Source organism: Anser brachyrhynchus (genome assembly GCF_964034855.1).
Source record: "Anser brachyrhynchus genome assembly, chromosome: 8".
NCBI classification, from domain to species: domain Eukaryota; kingdom Metazoa; phylum Chordata; class Aves; order Anseriformes; family Anatidae; genus Anser; species Anser brachyrhynchus.
Window position 1 is genome coordinate 3,923,294 of NC_137702.1, and position 14,387 is coordinate 3,937,680.

The following is a 14,387-nucleotide window of genomic DNA, read 5'->3' on the forward strand; positions in this document are numbered from 1 at the left end:
TAAAAAAAAAAGGGGGGGGGGGTTGTAAAGACCCCATGCAATAAAGGCAGGAGGCACGAACTTGTTTATTTTGAGTGGAACATCTCATGTGAGTGAAGGGGAACGCATGCATCTCTGCATGCAGATGCGTAAGTGTGCTTGAAAGCCAGAGGCAAAAAGAGGTTCTCCTCTAAAACAGGCCCTTTCCCCTTTAAGCTCCATGGCAGAGCAGCGATTCAGCTTTTCCAAGTTCATCAGGTGTGCAGGTCACGCAGCAGCTTCGCCCCCTTGCACATGGAGCAGCCCCAGTGGCACTTGGCCACCTCCGTGTTGCCATCGGCTCCGGACGTCCCCGGAGCAAAGCAGCCAGAGCCGGCTCCTCCACCCTAACACACAAGGCATATGTGAAAATGAAGTGTGGCGTGCGCGTGGTCAGACACCCAGATGGCAGCGGGACCCGGCCTCATTAGCGAAAGCAGCGGGAAGGGAAGTCTGCGGGCTGGGAGCAGGGCCAGCGTCACCGCCGGGGCAGGACACAACCATTCCTAGAAGCTGCTTCAGAGTCCAGACGTATTTACGTCCTGCCCTCACCACTCCGCAGAGACGAACCCTCGCCCCGTGACTCAGAGAGCTTGTCAAGGGTTTGTGCAACCTTATCTCGTACATCCCAGCTGAACCCGGCTCACTCTGGGGCTGTGAGTACCTGAGAGGCAGTCGCCGCGAACGAGGACAACGAGAGGTGCTTGGACAGGGGCCGGGACCGTCACGGTGAGGGCACGGCGGTGGTGCCAGGAGGGTTTAATCCCTGCCCTGCAAGGCTCGTTTCTGTGCTCTGCAGGAGGAGGCTGATCACTGGGGTTTTGTGAGGCAGCGGTGGGGAGGTGGGAGGAGAGAGGGGAACGGGAATTGCTGTTTTGTGGGTTATTTTTAATGGGACCGGAGTTGATGTGTGAGTTGGCTCAGGAAGGGATTTAATCAAACAGGCCTCACGAAACCCGAGGGAGCAGGAGTCCGAAGGCCGCTTGGAGGCCAGGCCAGCCCCAGCCTCACCGCACAGCTCTGCGTGCCCCCCGCTGCACCCGCACGCCGTCCCTGCCCTGCCGTGTGCTGAGCATCGCAACCACCCATGCTGCGCTTCCTCTGGGACAGCATCTCCTTCCAGGTGCTCTTCATCTTCCTCTTCGTCTTCCTGCTCGTCGCTGACTACATGAAGAGGAGAAAGCCCAAGGATTTCCCCCCGAGCCCCTTTTCCTTCCCCTTCGTGGGAAACATGCAATTTCTGAACCTCAGAGACCCTCAAGCCACGATGCAGAAGGTAAGGGGGGTTCACAGCGTTGCAAGGGGGTCAACCCAACCCAACCCAACCCAGCCCCACAGCCCACGAGGACTCAGAGGGCTCACCCAGAGGGGGCAGGAGCTCGACTCTTGATCAGCAGCAATGTGGATGAAGTTTGCCCAGGTATAAGGAGCCAGACAACAGGCAAAGGGCATGGCACAATGCCACACGTCCAACCGCGGCTGCAGGTGCATCTGATAGGAGCGGAAGGGCTTTGGGGAGGGCGTTAAACAAGAGTTGTTTAGCTCAACTGAGGCTTGCAAGGCCTGGAAAATGCAACCTGGAAAGTTTTACTTGGTTTATTTCAAATGTACACCGACTCCTGAAGACTGATTCAGGAAATGAGGAAAAGAGAGATCACATGCAATCAAGCCAACGCTTGTGCAACCATCCCCTCTCCTCTCCCAAGCTTAGCTTCCCCTATTTGCATTGCAAATCTGCCTGTCCCTCCCTGGGGGTGCAAGACACCAGGGCTGTCCCTGTCCCAACAGACAAATTCTTGGTGAATGAATCCCCTTTTACTTATTTACCCTTTTCCCAGCTTATCGACAAATATGGGAACATCTTCAGCATGGAAATTGGCAGACAGAGGTCTGTGGTCGTAAGTGGGCTGCAGCTGGTCAAGGAAGTCCTTGTAACCCAGGGAGACAACTTCTTGGATCGCCCTGAAGTGCCTATCGACGCAGAGATCTTCAGCAGCTTGGGTGAGTTACCACTGGGGACACGTCTGACCCTAGTCACAGCGCTGACCCTGCAGACGTGCCCAGGAGGAGGCTGGGGGGCAGCACCGTGGTTTGGCACTCATGCCAAGCAGAGCCATTGGCACAGGCGAACCCCAGGAGGAAGGGGCAGAGGTCCTGCTCCTCCTTGGGAAAGGCAGAGCCCTCACGCTTCTTCCCCCTGGGGAGGGCACCTGCCTTCGCTCACGGGGGGATGTGTCTGCCAGGGCTGATCTCCTCCAACGGGCACCTGTGGAAGCAGCAGAGGAGGTTCACCTTGACCACCTTCCGAAACTTTGGCCTGGGGAAGAGGAGCCTGGAGGAGCGGATACAGGAGGAGTGCAGATTCCTCGCCGACGTGTTCAGGGAGGAGCAGGGTGAGGACCACGTCCCACAGAAACCAGTCTGGCCCGTTATAATTTCCCCCATGACTCACTGCTTGCTAATGCCTGCTGAAAATACCCCCTCTCACACGCAATGCCAGCGCCCTGCCAGCATCCCAGCTTCGTTCCAGGAGTGTTTTGCCCTCAAATTAACTGATGACTGCAGCGAGGTAGCACCCAAAGCCCACCTTTGGCTTACTGTTCCGTTGCAGTATCTAAAAAATCTCGTGTGCCTGTAAGCACCAATGTCTCCAATTTATCCAAATGGCATTTACTCTTCTGCAGGCATTTCCAACCTTCCTTTCCAAACACACATCTCCAGTCTCCAGCAGGGTGCCCAGCAGGGGCCACTCACTTCACTTCTACTCATGGAATGTTTTACCTCTGATGACTATTTCCTTCTCCTTTTCTGTGGAGACTGGAAGAGAATTGAACGTTCCCTTTTCCTTCTCCAGGGAATCCCTTCAACCCTCACTTTAAAATCAATAATGCTGTTTCAAACGTCATCTGCTCCATCATCTTTGGCAATCGGTTTGAGTACCACGATGAGAAATACCAAAAATTGCTGCAGCTGATGGAAGACACCGTTAGACTCCACGGGACCATTATGAGCCAGGTACAGCCCTCCTGCCACCAGCACAGACAGCTTGCAGTTTTGCAAGGCCATGGTTGCTTCTCTGGAGTCAACCTCAAAACTTACAGCCTTTTCATCACTGAACGTAGAGGGTAGGTCAAGTCCAGATGTTCTCCTCTGCTGTGGGACCAAGAGGTCTTCCATGGTGGTTCCTACAGCTGTGTGGCCCCTCTCGCTCCCTGGAGGCATCCTGGTGAAGTGGAGGCCCCACAGATGACAGAGCTGAGCTACCCCCAGCTAGTTTTCACATGCTTTGGGAAGGAGCTGGATACAGCAGAGGGTTTGGGCAGGTCTCCGGGAGAGGTTATGGGACAGAGAAACACAAAGGGTGCCAAGTCTTTGCCATTCCCCATTCCATTGCACCGTGTAGATTCACCTGTCATTTCTTTCTGCCTGATTTTCAAACAGTGCAATGCTCACCTTGCTCTCTGCCACCCAGCATCACCTTCCCTGCCGACTGGCGGCCAGCCTCCCCGCTGTGATTCCGAGTAATGCACTAGTCACTCTCACAACGGAGACACCAATTTTTTGTAATGCTTTCCTGGAGCTGTTATTTCCATCTACTCCAGCAGTGTAGCAAGTGTGGCAGTGCAAGCTTCTCAAGCTTTGATAACAGAAGTGGTTTTTCAGCCTTTTATTCAATTTGCTTTTTTTTTTTTTTCTTTTGCGTCCAAAGCTGTACAACTTTTTCCCCACAATAGTAAAGTACCTGCCTGGATCCCACCAAAACATTTTTAGAAACTGGAAGCTGATGAAAAGTTTTGTGATTGAGAAGATCAACAAACACAAGGAGGACTGGAACCCCTCAGCGAGCCGGGACTTCATCGACAGCTACCTGGAGGAGATGGCCAAGGTCAGCAAGCAGAGCAAACCCTTCTGCAGTGGGGGTTAGAAGTCAGGAGGGACAAGAAACAAGCCCAAATCCTCCACCTGAGCTGCAGGGGTGGCCATTGATGTGCTTAGGATGGACACCGAGTTTGGGACACCCATCGGTGGGATGGGGCTGCAGGGGGCTTGGGGCTTCTACCAAAGCCCTTGGGGTTGACGTGGCACAGGCAGGACCGGCAAGTCCTCGCTGTTCACGCAGCACTAACACACCTTTTTGTGAAGCCCAATGGCAGCAACTTGCGTGAGGAAAATCTGGTGGCGTGCACGCTCGACCTGCTGTTTGCTGGGACTGAGACCACCTCCACTACTATCCGCTGGGCTCTGCTCTATATGGCCATGTATCCCAAAATTCAAGGTACAGTTAGCAACGGGGCAGTACATTTGCTCGTTTTAGCTCTCAAAGCTCAGTAGGAGACTCTCTTTGAGATAAAAAAAACAGGAATGCCCCTGCACTGACACAAAAAAGGTACAAACAGTTTTTTTTCAGGAGTCCCCTGGTGCTCCATGACTAACCTGGGCTGATCCTTCGGGGACCCTCCGGCAAACACCCCGCATTGTCCCCGGGTTTTTTTTTTTTTTTTTATGTTTTTGCTACACCTTGGCTGACCCTTGCTCTTTCCAAACAGCCCGTGTGCAGGCCGAGATCGATGCAGTCATCGGGCAGTCACGGCAACCAGCCCTGGAGGACAGGAACAAGATGCCCTACACCAACGCTGTCATCCACGAAGTGCAGAGGAAAAGCAACATCATCCCTTTCAACGTGCCCAGACTGACAGTGAAGGACACGGTCTTGGCCGGCTTCTGTGTGCCCAAGGTAACCCCACTTCTGAGCACCAAGGTGCAAGGAGGAGACTCCGCTTCATTTCAGGGGCCGGGTCACTCACTTGCAGGCAGGAGGGACCAACCCGCAGCATCCCTGCCCCTTCCAGAGCTCACTCCTAGCGATCACGTGGGGGTTTTTTCTGTCCAAACACCGTTCTCGAGCGCGGTGAATCGTGCACACCCAGGCTGAAGGCTGTGGGGCAAGGCCCCTGCACGCACCACTCAGGCACAGATCCCTTATCACGCAGCTGTGGTTTGGATGAACTTTGGCCTGTGGTTGCAGCAAATAGAAATACTGCTGATGACAGAAAATTGTGGTTGTATAATCACCACAACTCCAGCATAGTAGGAAAAACCAGCCACGTGATGGGAGTTAACAAATACTCGCACCAGCTTTGACTATGAATGCTCTTCATGGCAAGAAGGGAGGATAAAAATCCACCTCCTGTTGGCGGTGGCAGAGAAGGTGCAAAGTGGTTTTCTTTTTCTCATCTCAGGGCACTGTTATGATCCCAAATTTAACCTCTGTGATGTTTGACAAGGAGGAGTGGGAAACCCCAGACACTTTTAACCCTGAGCATTTCCTGAAGGATGGTCAGTTCCGGAAAAGGGAGGCTTTTATGCCATTTTCTATAGGTAAGATTTGCTGGATTTGGGTGCTTCTGTACTGAATCACTGGACTGGGTCTTCCAGCTGCACAACGGAGACAGCAAGTCACCCAGGCTGGGGGCAGCCTGTGCTGTAACACCTTGGGAAGCTCAGTTCAGGTGCAAAACTGGTCTTTGAAGAGTGACGTGGGCAAGGCGGTGTGGGCTGGGTGATGCTCCTGCAGGGGGTGGGTGCCGAGGCTTTTTTGGCAGAGAAACCAATGCTGCAGCCAGCGAAGGCTGAAGGCGCGGTGGGTGGCTGTCTCCGCAGGGAAGCGTGCCTGCCTGGGCGAGCTGCTGGCGCGCACCGAGCTCTTCCTCTTCTTCACAACGCTGCTCCAGAAATTCACCATCCAGGCTCCGCCGGACACCACCCTCAGCCTCCAGTTCAAGTTGGGCATAACGCTGGCACCCCATCCCTACAAGATCTGCGCCGTGCCACGGTAGGGAAGCCGTGGCCACTGTTCTTGTAGAGAGAACATCTTGGCTGCGAGGCACCAACCTCCTGCCTGCAGGGAGAGGCTGTTTTTTCCTTTTAAAGCTATAGCAAAGTAATTTCTTTTTACAAACAGACCTTGCACTCTGTATCAGATCAGAAAGGCAGTTAGTGCAGGATCTGCCAAGGCACTTTTTGGGCTTGCAGCACGGCACTGCAATGAACGAGGGACTAAGGAATTTCTTAATTTTATGATGGATGGCCAGAGTTCACCTTTGCATTCTCTAAAGTATTGCTAATTTTCTTGCCATGTTCTCACTGTTAGCCCTTGTTTTACAACATTAATACAGGTAGCAAATGGTAACATTTTTCGCTTTATCTTTGGCAAATAATTTGTAACCAAAAAAAAACAACTAACATCTCTCTTGTGCATCAGTAAATCGTTCCTGAAACATTTTTGCCATAAAGCATTTTGCAAAGCGAAGAGCAGCTCAGGCACTTCCCAGCACTGTCTGTAGCCACCAGTCATGCCAGCGCTTTGGGGGATGGGGACACCCGGGTAGAGGTGGCCGCACAGAGCGGCGCTGAGCTGCGCGGCGCCCACACGCACCACCGCAGCACTGCTCTCCGTTAGCAGAGAGGTTGGCACGGGAACAGTGAAGGCGATTCATGCAGGCCTGATGAATATGAATGACCCCAACAACATGAGTGAGCCAGCAGGAGAACTACAAAAGCCTGTGGCTGGGTTCTGGCCCACCACAGTAATTAACGGTGTGACACCCACACAGAGCACAGGCAGTTCCCTCTGCTTCCGACCTCTCTCTATAAAATCTGCATCTGTAGCTACAGAAGTTGTGGGTCCTGCCTCCTAGAACATGCTAACTCATCCCCCTTTACCTGCTCTGCGTTGTAAAGGGGCTGGCATGCACGGGGTGGAGGGGGGAGCTCCGGCACGACGCACGACTGAGCCTGCTGCACTCAGTCCAATGGACAGAAGGGCCCCTGGAAAGCACTGGTGGCAAGTTATCGTTATTTAAAACCACCGCACGCCAGGTGAAAGCGTCCCAGGACTGGCTGAGGGTTAACGCCAGTCGCACATCGGCTCAGAAGGGCTGTGCCCAGCGAGGCCCCAGGCACGAGGAGCCGCAGCTCGCGGCAGCAGGACCAGGATGCCTGGCAGGGAGCCAGGGCGCAGCGCAGCACCACCAAAACACACCTCCAGCTCCCCGGCACCTGCTGAGGAAGCGAGGACAGAGCGATCTTTTCCTGTTCATTTTCCTGTTCATTTTCTCAGCACCAATTTTTCCCAGAGCACTTGTGTGTGCACACGTGTTCCCAGAGGAAGCATTTTTTTTTTCCCCTGCATCTCTTCTGGGAATTCAGTCACCCCCCTGGGAATTCAGTCACCCCCCTAAGAACTTAAAAGCATCTTTTTTCATGCAAGTGGTAATGCCCAGGTGGGTTTTATTTATTTTTTTTTTCCCCCCACCTCTCTCTCTCCAAACCTGAGCTTTCTCCTCCACACACGGAGAGGAGGCAATGGGGAACGCTGAGCTGACACTGCAGACCTGCACACTGTACCCAAGCACAGCCACACAACGCAGAAACGACAGTGGGTGAACACCGCTTCTGGCAAGGCTCCTTTGAGCGCAGGACTTGGCAGGGAGGCTCTGCCCCAGCCTCTCATTTTCGGTGGCAGACACAGTCAGGAGGAAGACAACAGGCTGAACTAAGATGTTATTTCTGGCACTTGAGGCTCCTGTTTCACAGATCTGTAAGGCAGAGATGTGAGCGCATACAGTGGGAACCAGCCAACCAACCTATTTTTTTAAGATGAAGACTTGACCAGGCGCCTACTAGAAGGATAAGACAACCCTGACCCTCCTCTCCCCACACCCTCGTGACAGCAGCCCTCCTGTCCTGCTCCCAGTGAGACTCCCGCATCTTCCCTTCACAACAGAAACAGGGAAGTTCCTTTGATTTTCCTGACCTTATGTTCTCTCTTTTCCTTCCTTATGAGAGCAAAAAGGGGAAGGAAGGGTTGAAGTGGGCTCAATGCCTAGAATCAACTGGAAAAGGGAGGTGGGCGCAGTGATGTTTCTCTTGTGCACATTACTCCCAAAGCACTACCAGTCTGCAGGTGTCAGGTTTTTTTTCTTTCCCTCCTCCTTGGCTCAGTTTCCAGTTTCCTTTCCCAGGCTGCTGCTATATACAAAGGCTTCCTTCCCCTCCAGGTCTCCATTTGGTAAGTAAAGCTCTGAGCACAGAGCACATTTCACATGACTGTTCTGCACAGTGGCTCCTTACATGTTGCCCCACACACCCCTAAACCATCTCACACGGGTGGCTGACCTCCCCACCCCTTCTCTGCACCGGCGTCTGTACTGCTGCGGCTCTCTTCCAGGGACATCAATCACCTCAAAATACAAGCCTCCAGCTGCAGCGCTCATCTCTGAAGGAGCTACCAGAAAAGGTGTAAGCAAACAGGGTGCCAGGGCCAGGCAGCCTGACTTGGATGCTGCTTTGGGTAAGCAAGCGCCTGGAAACCAGCCCCCCTGCACACAGCATCCCTTGCTCTGCTCGTTCCTCCCCTGCTCAGGAAGGCAGCGGGGGCTCCCAGTGCGTGCCCACAGCAGCTCCCCTCAAGCTGAGCCACAGATACTGGCTGAAAACATCCTGCAGCTTGGCTCAGGCTTCCTGTGCAGCTGATAACCCCTTTCCTTCCCTTCTCCCTCAAATAAACACCTGCAGTCTTGTTCTCTGTAAATGTTTTTAAGTCCTGTCTTAGAAATAACACATATGCACACAAAAGAGAGAGTCTTCTGTATCTGGCCATTTGCTTCACCCTCACTGGGACATCTCCACCAGCACAAAGACCCTTCTGCATCAGGATATCCCTCAGCTTCCCCTCCTCATGGATAACAGGCAATACAAGTGTTTGCTTACATGTCAGGCTGCTCAGGCGAAGGATCACAATTCAGAGAAAAGAAAAATCAAGCTCTGTGGTAAAAGCAGGTCTGCAACAAGGCCCCTGAAGGAAATTTGCCACTTGCTCCCTGCTGCTCTTCATGCTAGGGCCTTGAGTGGCTGCCTGGTCTCAGTCTCACTTCTAGGTTGAGGTTAGGGCTCAGGAACAGGGAAGTTGTCCAACTAACAACCTGCAACGCAGACTGAAGAAAGCAGTCAGTTTTCTTCTCCAAACAAAAATGGGCCGGGGTTGCGGAAGCAGGTACCTGTTCATTAGTGTTCTCTGTGGTGTGGCTGAGGAGAGCATGCAGGGATCTGAACTTGTTTCAGTAGCTATAAGCAATTACGTAAGTCATTTGACAGCTCATTTGTAGCAGGCTTTAGCCTTTCCACTTCACCAGATGACTGCCAGCCAGTTGAGGAGAGGGAACCAGCTCGACATAAAAGCAGAACTGTAAGCTGGAACAAGCTGAAAAGACAAGGCGAAGGCAGCACACACCTCAGATTTGCTGCTGTAAGACACGTATCACATAATGGGACATTTGGGACAGTGTGATTGTAACAACATGCAGAATCACTTCATGTGTTGCCTACAAGTATGGATACTTACAGCACCTAGGGACCATTAAAGGCATTGCTTGGAATAAAGACACCAATAAATGAATTTTAAAAATCTTTATGTGAATATAAAAGAATTATTTCCAAAGAAACAAACAAAAAAGATTAAAAATTAGTGCAACTTTTCAGGTTCTATGCAACACAGTGTTTACATTTGTTTTAAACTGACGATGTAGACACTGATACACAGAAAGTCTTAACTCTAGCTTGACTAGTAGGGGGAAAGGGAAAAAAGCAAGGAAGTCTTAAGAAAATCATTTTACTAGACATTATAAACTCAAACAATTGTTTTCATTTTCTATTTCCTAAACTATGGCTACTTAAATAAAACATCGGTATTGCTTATATTACTTATTTCCAAGTAAGTTTATATTGTATAAAATAGAATACCCATATACATATATATTTAATGAAGGAAAAAAAATGAGTTCAGTGAAAATTTTTATCGTTTTCTTAATCCACTACAATACAGCTGCTCCAAAAGTCTTCTCAAAACTGCTGCCTGATCCACCTTAAGAAGAACCTACTAGCCCCAAATTTGTATTATTGCTACAAAGCACTTCTCTTCCATAACAGTTATTCTTAATCTCATATAAAGAAAATTATGAGTTAACAAATGATATGTCAATCAGAACTTATTTTTGCTTCTTTGGATCTGTATTACCCGTTTTAACCAGAAAACGACCAAAATTACTAATAGTGCTGATTAAATTCAGCAATATTGCATGATTTCAACTCATCATTTGAATCTGTTCTTAACCGTGAAATCTGGATATGACACAAATTAATCCTGCTGCAGAGCCAAGCAGCCTCTTTCTTTGCCCTGCCCCAGCAATGGCCAAGCTTAACAGTGGCGCACGCTGCATCAAACAGCACTTAGATTAGCATCGTTCTGCTGTTGTGCCACGTGACATTTAGCCATAACACAGCAACTCTCGTAGCAGCTGTGTTTGACGCTAATTAAGTTAATATTAAAACGATATTTATTACGATCCTTTCTGCACACCCAGATGAGCTGAAGTGAATACAACAGTATGGCTTATCAAATAGTTATTTCTGCGGATCAGTTCCTCATTCACAGAACGTAATGCAAGTTGAACCAGCTATAAAATAGCCATTCTTCCACAGGTTCTCAAAATCCCAAAGAAATGCTAAATAAGACTGTATTTAGCCACTGACGTTTTATCAGTTTGAAAAATCCCAAATAAGTAAAATCTTTTCTAATATGTGAACACCTGATTCATTTTCGGCATCCCCAATAAGAATCCTGGGGACTACCCTGCCCTGAAAAAGGCTTATCCCCAGCAGTAGTTCAGTATTTAAATTTTTTCATTGCTACTCAGAAGACAAGCTTCTAATTAAACAATAGGGAGGTTCTTGGTCATTTTTGGTCCCAGGGTCTGCAGTTTTGAGAAGCGTACATCAAAGACATTTGCTCCAAGGTTTTCACTATTCAGCACCTGATATAACTACTGACACAGCTCTACCACTGTGAGAACAACAAATGTATCAAGCCTATTAACTAAATGAATACTTGAAGGATGTCCATGAAAGTTTTCATGCCGTAAAGAACAAAAGCTGAGACCCATTCGACACCATCAGTGACATTTTCACATTTCACTAGAACACACCGAAGTACTAGGCTTTAGAAAAGTGAGAGTAAGCCTTAGCAAGATGCTTATGTTCCGCTGCTCACCACCAGCTCCCACACCACTAACGGATTAAATACACAATTGTATCTTAATAATAATAATAATTAAAAAAAACAAACAAACTATCACTGCAGCAGTAAAAGACTTCAAAACCCAAGAGGTAGTCCAAAAAAGCAGAGTCCTGAAGAACACAACCTGACAGCCAAAACTGTCCAACAACACCTCGTTTGCAATATTCTGTTCCTATCACCTTTCACGAGTGTGGCTTTTAAATGCCTCGTGTAGATGTACGTTTTGCAAGGAGAAATTTTCACGGAATGCCTAAACGTTTAACACTGCAAGCCATCACCTCAATTAAGAAGCAACGCTTACTAAGTATTAAAAATGAATACTTCCCTTTTCTCTAGCATTGCATATAATGCCCAAGAAAAAGATTAAGATGCTTGCGAAGGAAGAAATCAAAGAGCAAGCCATACTGAGGGGCATGCAAACTGCAAGACTACACAGAATTCACAATTCAAAACATACTCAAAGTAGCAGAAAATTCTGCAAAAGCAAAGCTGAACCCAGTTCTCAAAAGATGGCCTTAGTGGTGCAGACATATGCTTTCACTCATGCATATGTTTGAGATTTACATTAGGTTTTGGACTGGTACAGCACCCTCAACTACTTAGTGTTAAGTGCATTCATTTAAGGCGTGCTGTAATTTTATTTTGTTTAACCACAGGTATAATGAGATTGTTCTAGACAGTTTGCAAAGAAGAATGGAATTAGCAAACTTCTTAAAAATACAGTTTGCAATGAAAATAAGACACTTCGTAAATAAAGTGACATCATTTTGTGAAAGGTAACAACTTCCCCCACCCAAATTTCAGGTATTAATCCCAATCTCATCTTCCTAGATCTAGATACTGGAACTACTACAGTTCATGCACTCTTCTCCCTGCCAACAAATAATTTTTGCCGCCAACAATTAGCAAAACAATCTTTCATCTGCCTGCATAGCACAATTAGTTCAGAATAACTGCAGTGAAACCACATTTAAAAATGAAGAAAATTAATTTCTATTCAAGAGGTTGTATAAATAGCTGGAAATAAACGGGTTTCCTTCCCACCCACACCAACACTACCTGCGCCCTGGCCTCTCACTCTCTCCCCGCCATAAATGCAGTGTACCAACACTCCAGACTTTTAAAACATAGCCCAGACTTCAGTTAATACAATAGCTTTTTTTTCTCTTAAACAGGAAAAAAAGTCAGCTTATTTGGCTTTGGTGAATTCAACATCTTAAAAGACAGGCTTTCCTTAGTGTATATATGCACAGACTTAATCATTATTTAAATAGACTGAGTAATTGTGCCTCTGACTTGAGATGACAAAGCCTGTCTTCTCTTATACAAGTCAACTAGTACTACATTTTTATTTTTTATTTTTATTTTTTAAATAAATGCAAATATTTTCTTACTTCTAAAACTGTACGTTATATTATTTAAAAAGCATTTTTAAAACTTGGTACTGATCTTTTAAATTTATTTTTAGAAGAGCCCAGCAAAAACGTCAAATATTGCCAGTTTCCTGAAGTACATTTTTGCATAACATCTCCCTGTTACAAAAGTTGACTCTCTAGCCCAAACACTTTAAATAGCTTTAAATATATAGTGCCAATTTTTATATTTACAATATATTCTGAAGGCAAATATAAATCTTAAGTTGTGCTTGTAAATACATACTGCAGTTATTAAATCTACTTCTACTTGGAAAACTATGTTCTACCTTCTAGATACCACTGATCAAATTTATCGCTTCTTGATAGGTTCTGATGTTGAATTCACATTTGCCCTCCATCATAACCTCCTCTTTCATCAAGTAGTTAAAATGGAAGCTATAAAACATTTAAGGACACTTAAGCTTGTGAGTTTCCCTCATGGTCCTTGTAGTTCAATCAGATGTTGCACCCGGTACTTTAACAGTGAGATTCCTTCTGGTATTGGTGACGTGGCGTTGTTGAGCCAGAAAGGAGCGTCCTGGGCCATCTCTGCAGGCACCGCTACTGCCAACCAGTCTAGCTTCCATACCTAGTTTCTGGAGGGTTAGGCTCTGTAAATGAATTAGATAATACTTAACACAACAGCAAAACAGAAGAAAAATGGGTCATCTTTCATACGCAAAACTAACGTTTACTTAACATGCACAAAGAATTGCTTTTATTATGTTTCTAATATAGCCTTGTGGTGCCATGCAAGATATGAACCAATGCAGAAGAACGTAAGATTCACTCATTATATAATGTTAATTTTAGTTCATTGTGAACTAGTTCCCTTATTAAGCATGACATTTAATTTTACTTTCATTGTTTGATTTCCCTCCCTAGTGTGTACGAAACTCTGCACTTTGCTTCAAATGAAAACAAACTATGTCTAGTCCTTTTCATAGTAATCTAACTTTATAAAACCCCTTGCAACAACGCTGCTGTAGGATGGCTCTGGCTTCACTTCACAAACGCTGTGCTAGATGCCGCACATCTAAAGCGGGAATGTGAAAATCTTTGGAACCATGATCTCTCTTGGTCTCAAGCCTAAGAACCTCAACAGTAACAAAAAACTATTGAACATTCAAGAATTTAGCTTGATAAATCCATAAATTCCATAAAGTTATGACAGCAAATGGTACACCATGATGGCAGTCATGGCCTATGACAAATTTTAAGTCTCCTGTTCCAAAGCAAAGACAAATAGAAAAGATTAAAAACATAATTTTACAAAATAGTAGATTGTTATATCATTTTCCCTTTACACTGCTGTCAGGCATGTTGATGCTGGCATTTCCCAAGTTACCTCAACAGTATTGGAAATTCTAGCTAGAATTCATTGAACTTTGCATTCTGGCCTGCAGTCAGGATTAGCAAGTCGAAGAGTGTGATCTCATTTTAAACTGGAACTCTCACACTTGTCTCCTTTTCTTTGTTCAGTGTTTTTAGGCACCAGGCCATGCTAACCTGCAAGCTGGATATTTCAGACAAGTAGCGAAATTACTGGCTTTCTGTCCTAAGCACCAGTTTATAGTGAACTTCAAAAGAAAAACAGAGATGTAAGATTTGACTGCCACACTTAGCAAAATGTGTTTTTCTGATTTCTAAGATACCGACAAATGAACTTTTGACCCACCTTGTTATACCACGCAGTTACAATTAGCTTTTCCTCATAATCACGTAATTTAGCAAGTTTGTTTTCAGCCTGGAAAGAGACAGAGAAGAATCTCAATTAAAACACAGAAATAATCTGCATAAACTTACTGCAGTCCCCCGAG

At 47.1% G+C, this 14,387-nt stretch overlaps 2 protein-coding genes across 3 annotated transcripts in view; one reads left to right on the top strand and one right to left on the bottom strand.

Annotated features, from left to right (window-relative positions):
* Positions 1–24: 24 nt before the first annotated feature.
* CYP2J2 (cytochrome P450 family 2 subfamily J member 2) lies at positions 25–6,332 on the top strand. The gene is made up of 10 exons (XM_080602690.1): positions 25–747; positions 963–1,294; positions 1,857–2,019; positions 2,262–2,411; positions 2,873–3,033; positions 3,728–3,904; positions 4,162–4,294; positions 4,566–4,753; positions 5,259–5,397; positions 5,680–6,332. Exons 2-10 carry the CDS (start codon positions 1,106–1,108, stop codon positions 5,853–5,855), a joined length of 1,476 nt encoding a protein of 491 aa, XP_080458816.1. The 5' UTR covers positions 25–747; positions 963–1,105; the 3' UTR covers positions 5,856–6,332.
* Positions 6,333–9,473: 3,141 nt separating this feature from the next.
* Positions 9,474–14,387, bottom strand: part of HOOK1 (hook microtubule tethering protein 1) — a 30,442-nt gene continuing 25,528 nt past the window's right edge. For both annotated transcript variants that reach the window (XM_080602610.1, XM_080602609.1), the window contains exons 21-22: positions 14,246–14,314; positions 9,474–13,178 (exon numbers count right to left, since the gene is read on the bottom strand). In XM_080602610.1, coding sequence (XP_080458736.1) covers positions 13,020–13,178; positions 14,246–14,314 — 228 coding nt within the window. In that variant the 3' untranslated portion in view covers positions 9,474–13,019. The remainder of the gene's footprint in view (positions 13,179–14,245; positions 14,315–14,387) is intronic.

What these genes read in the sequence shown, in the direction of transcription:
- CYP2J2 (XM_080602690.1), top strand. Translation starts at nt 1,106, where the DNA reads ATGCTGCGCTTCCTCTGGGACAGCATCTCCTTCCAGGTGCTCTTCATC. An exon ending in AGAGATCTTCAGCAGCTTGG is followed by an intron (nt 2,020 to 2,261) that starts GTGAGTTACCAC and finishes TGTGTCTGCCAG; the next exon opens with GGCTGATCTCCTCCAACGGG. An exon ending in CCGGCTTCTGTGTGCCCAAG is followed by an intron (nt 4,754 to 5,258) that starts GTAACCCCACTT and finishes TTCTCATCTCAG; the next exon opens with GGCACTGTTATGATCCCAAA.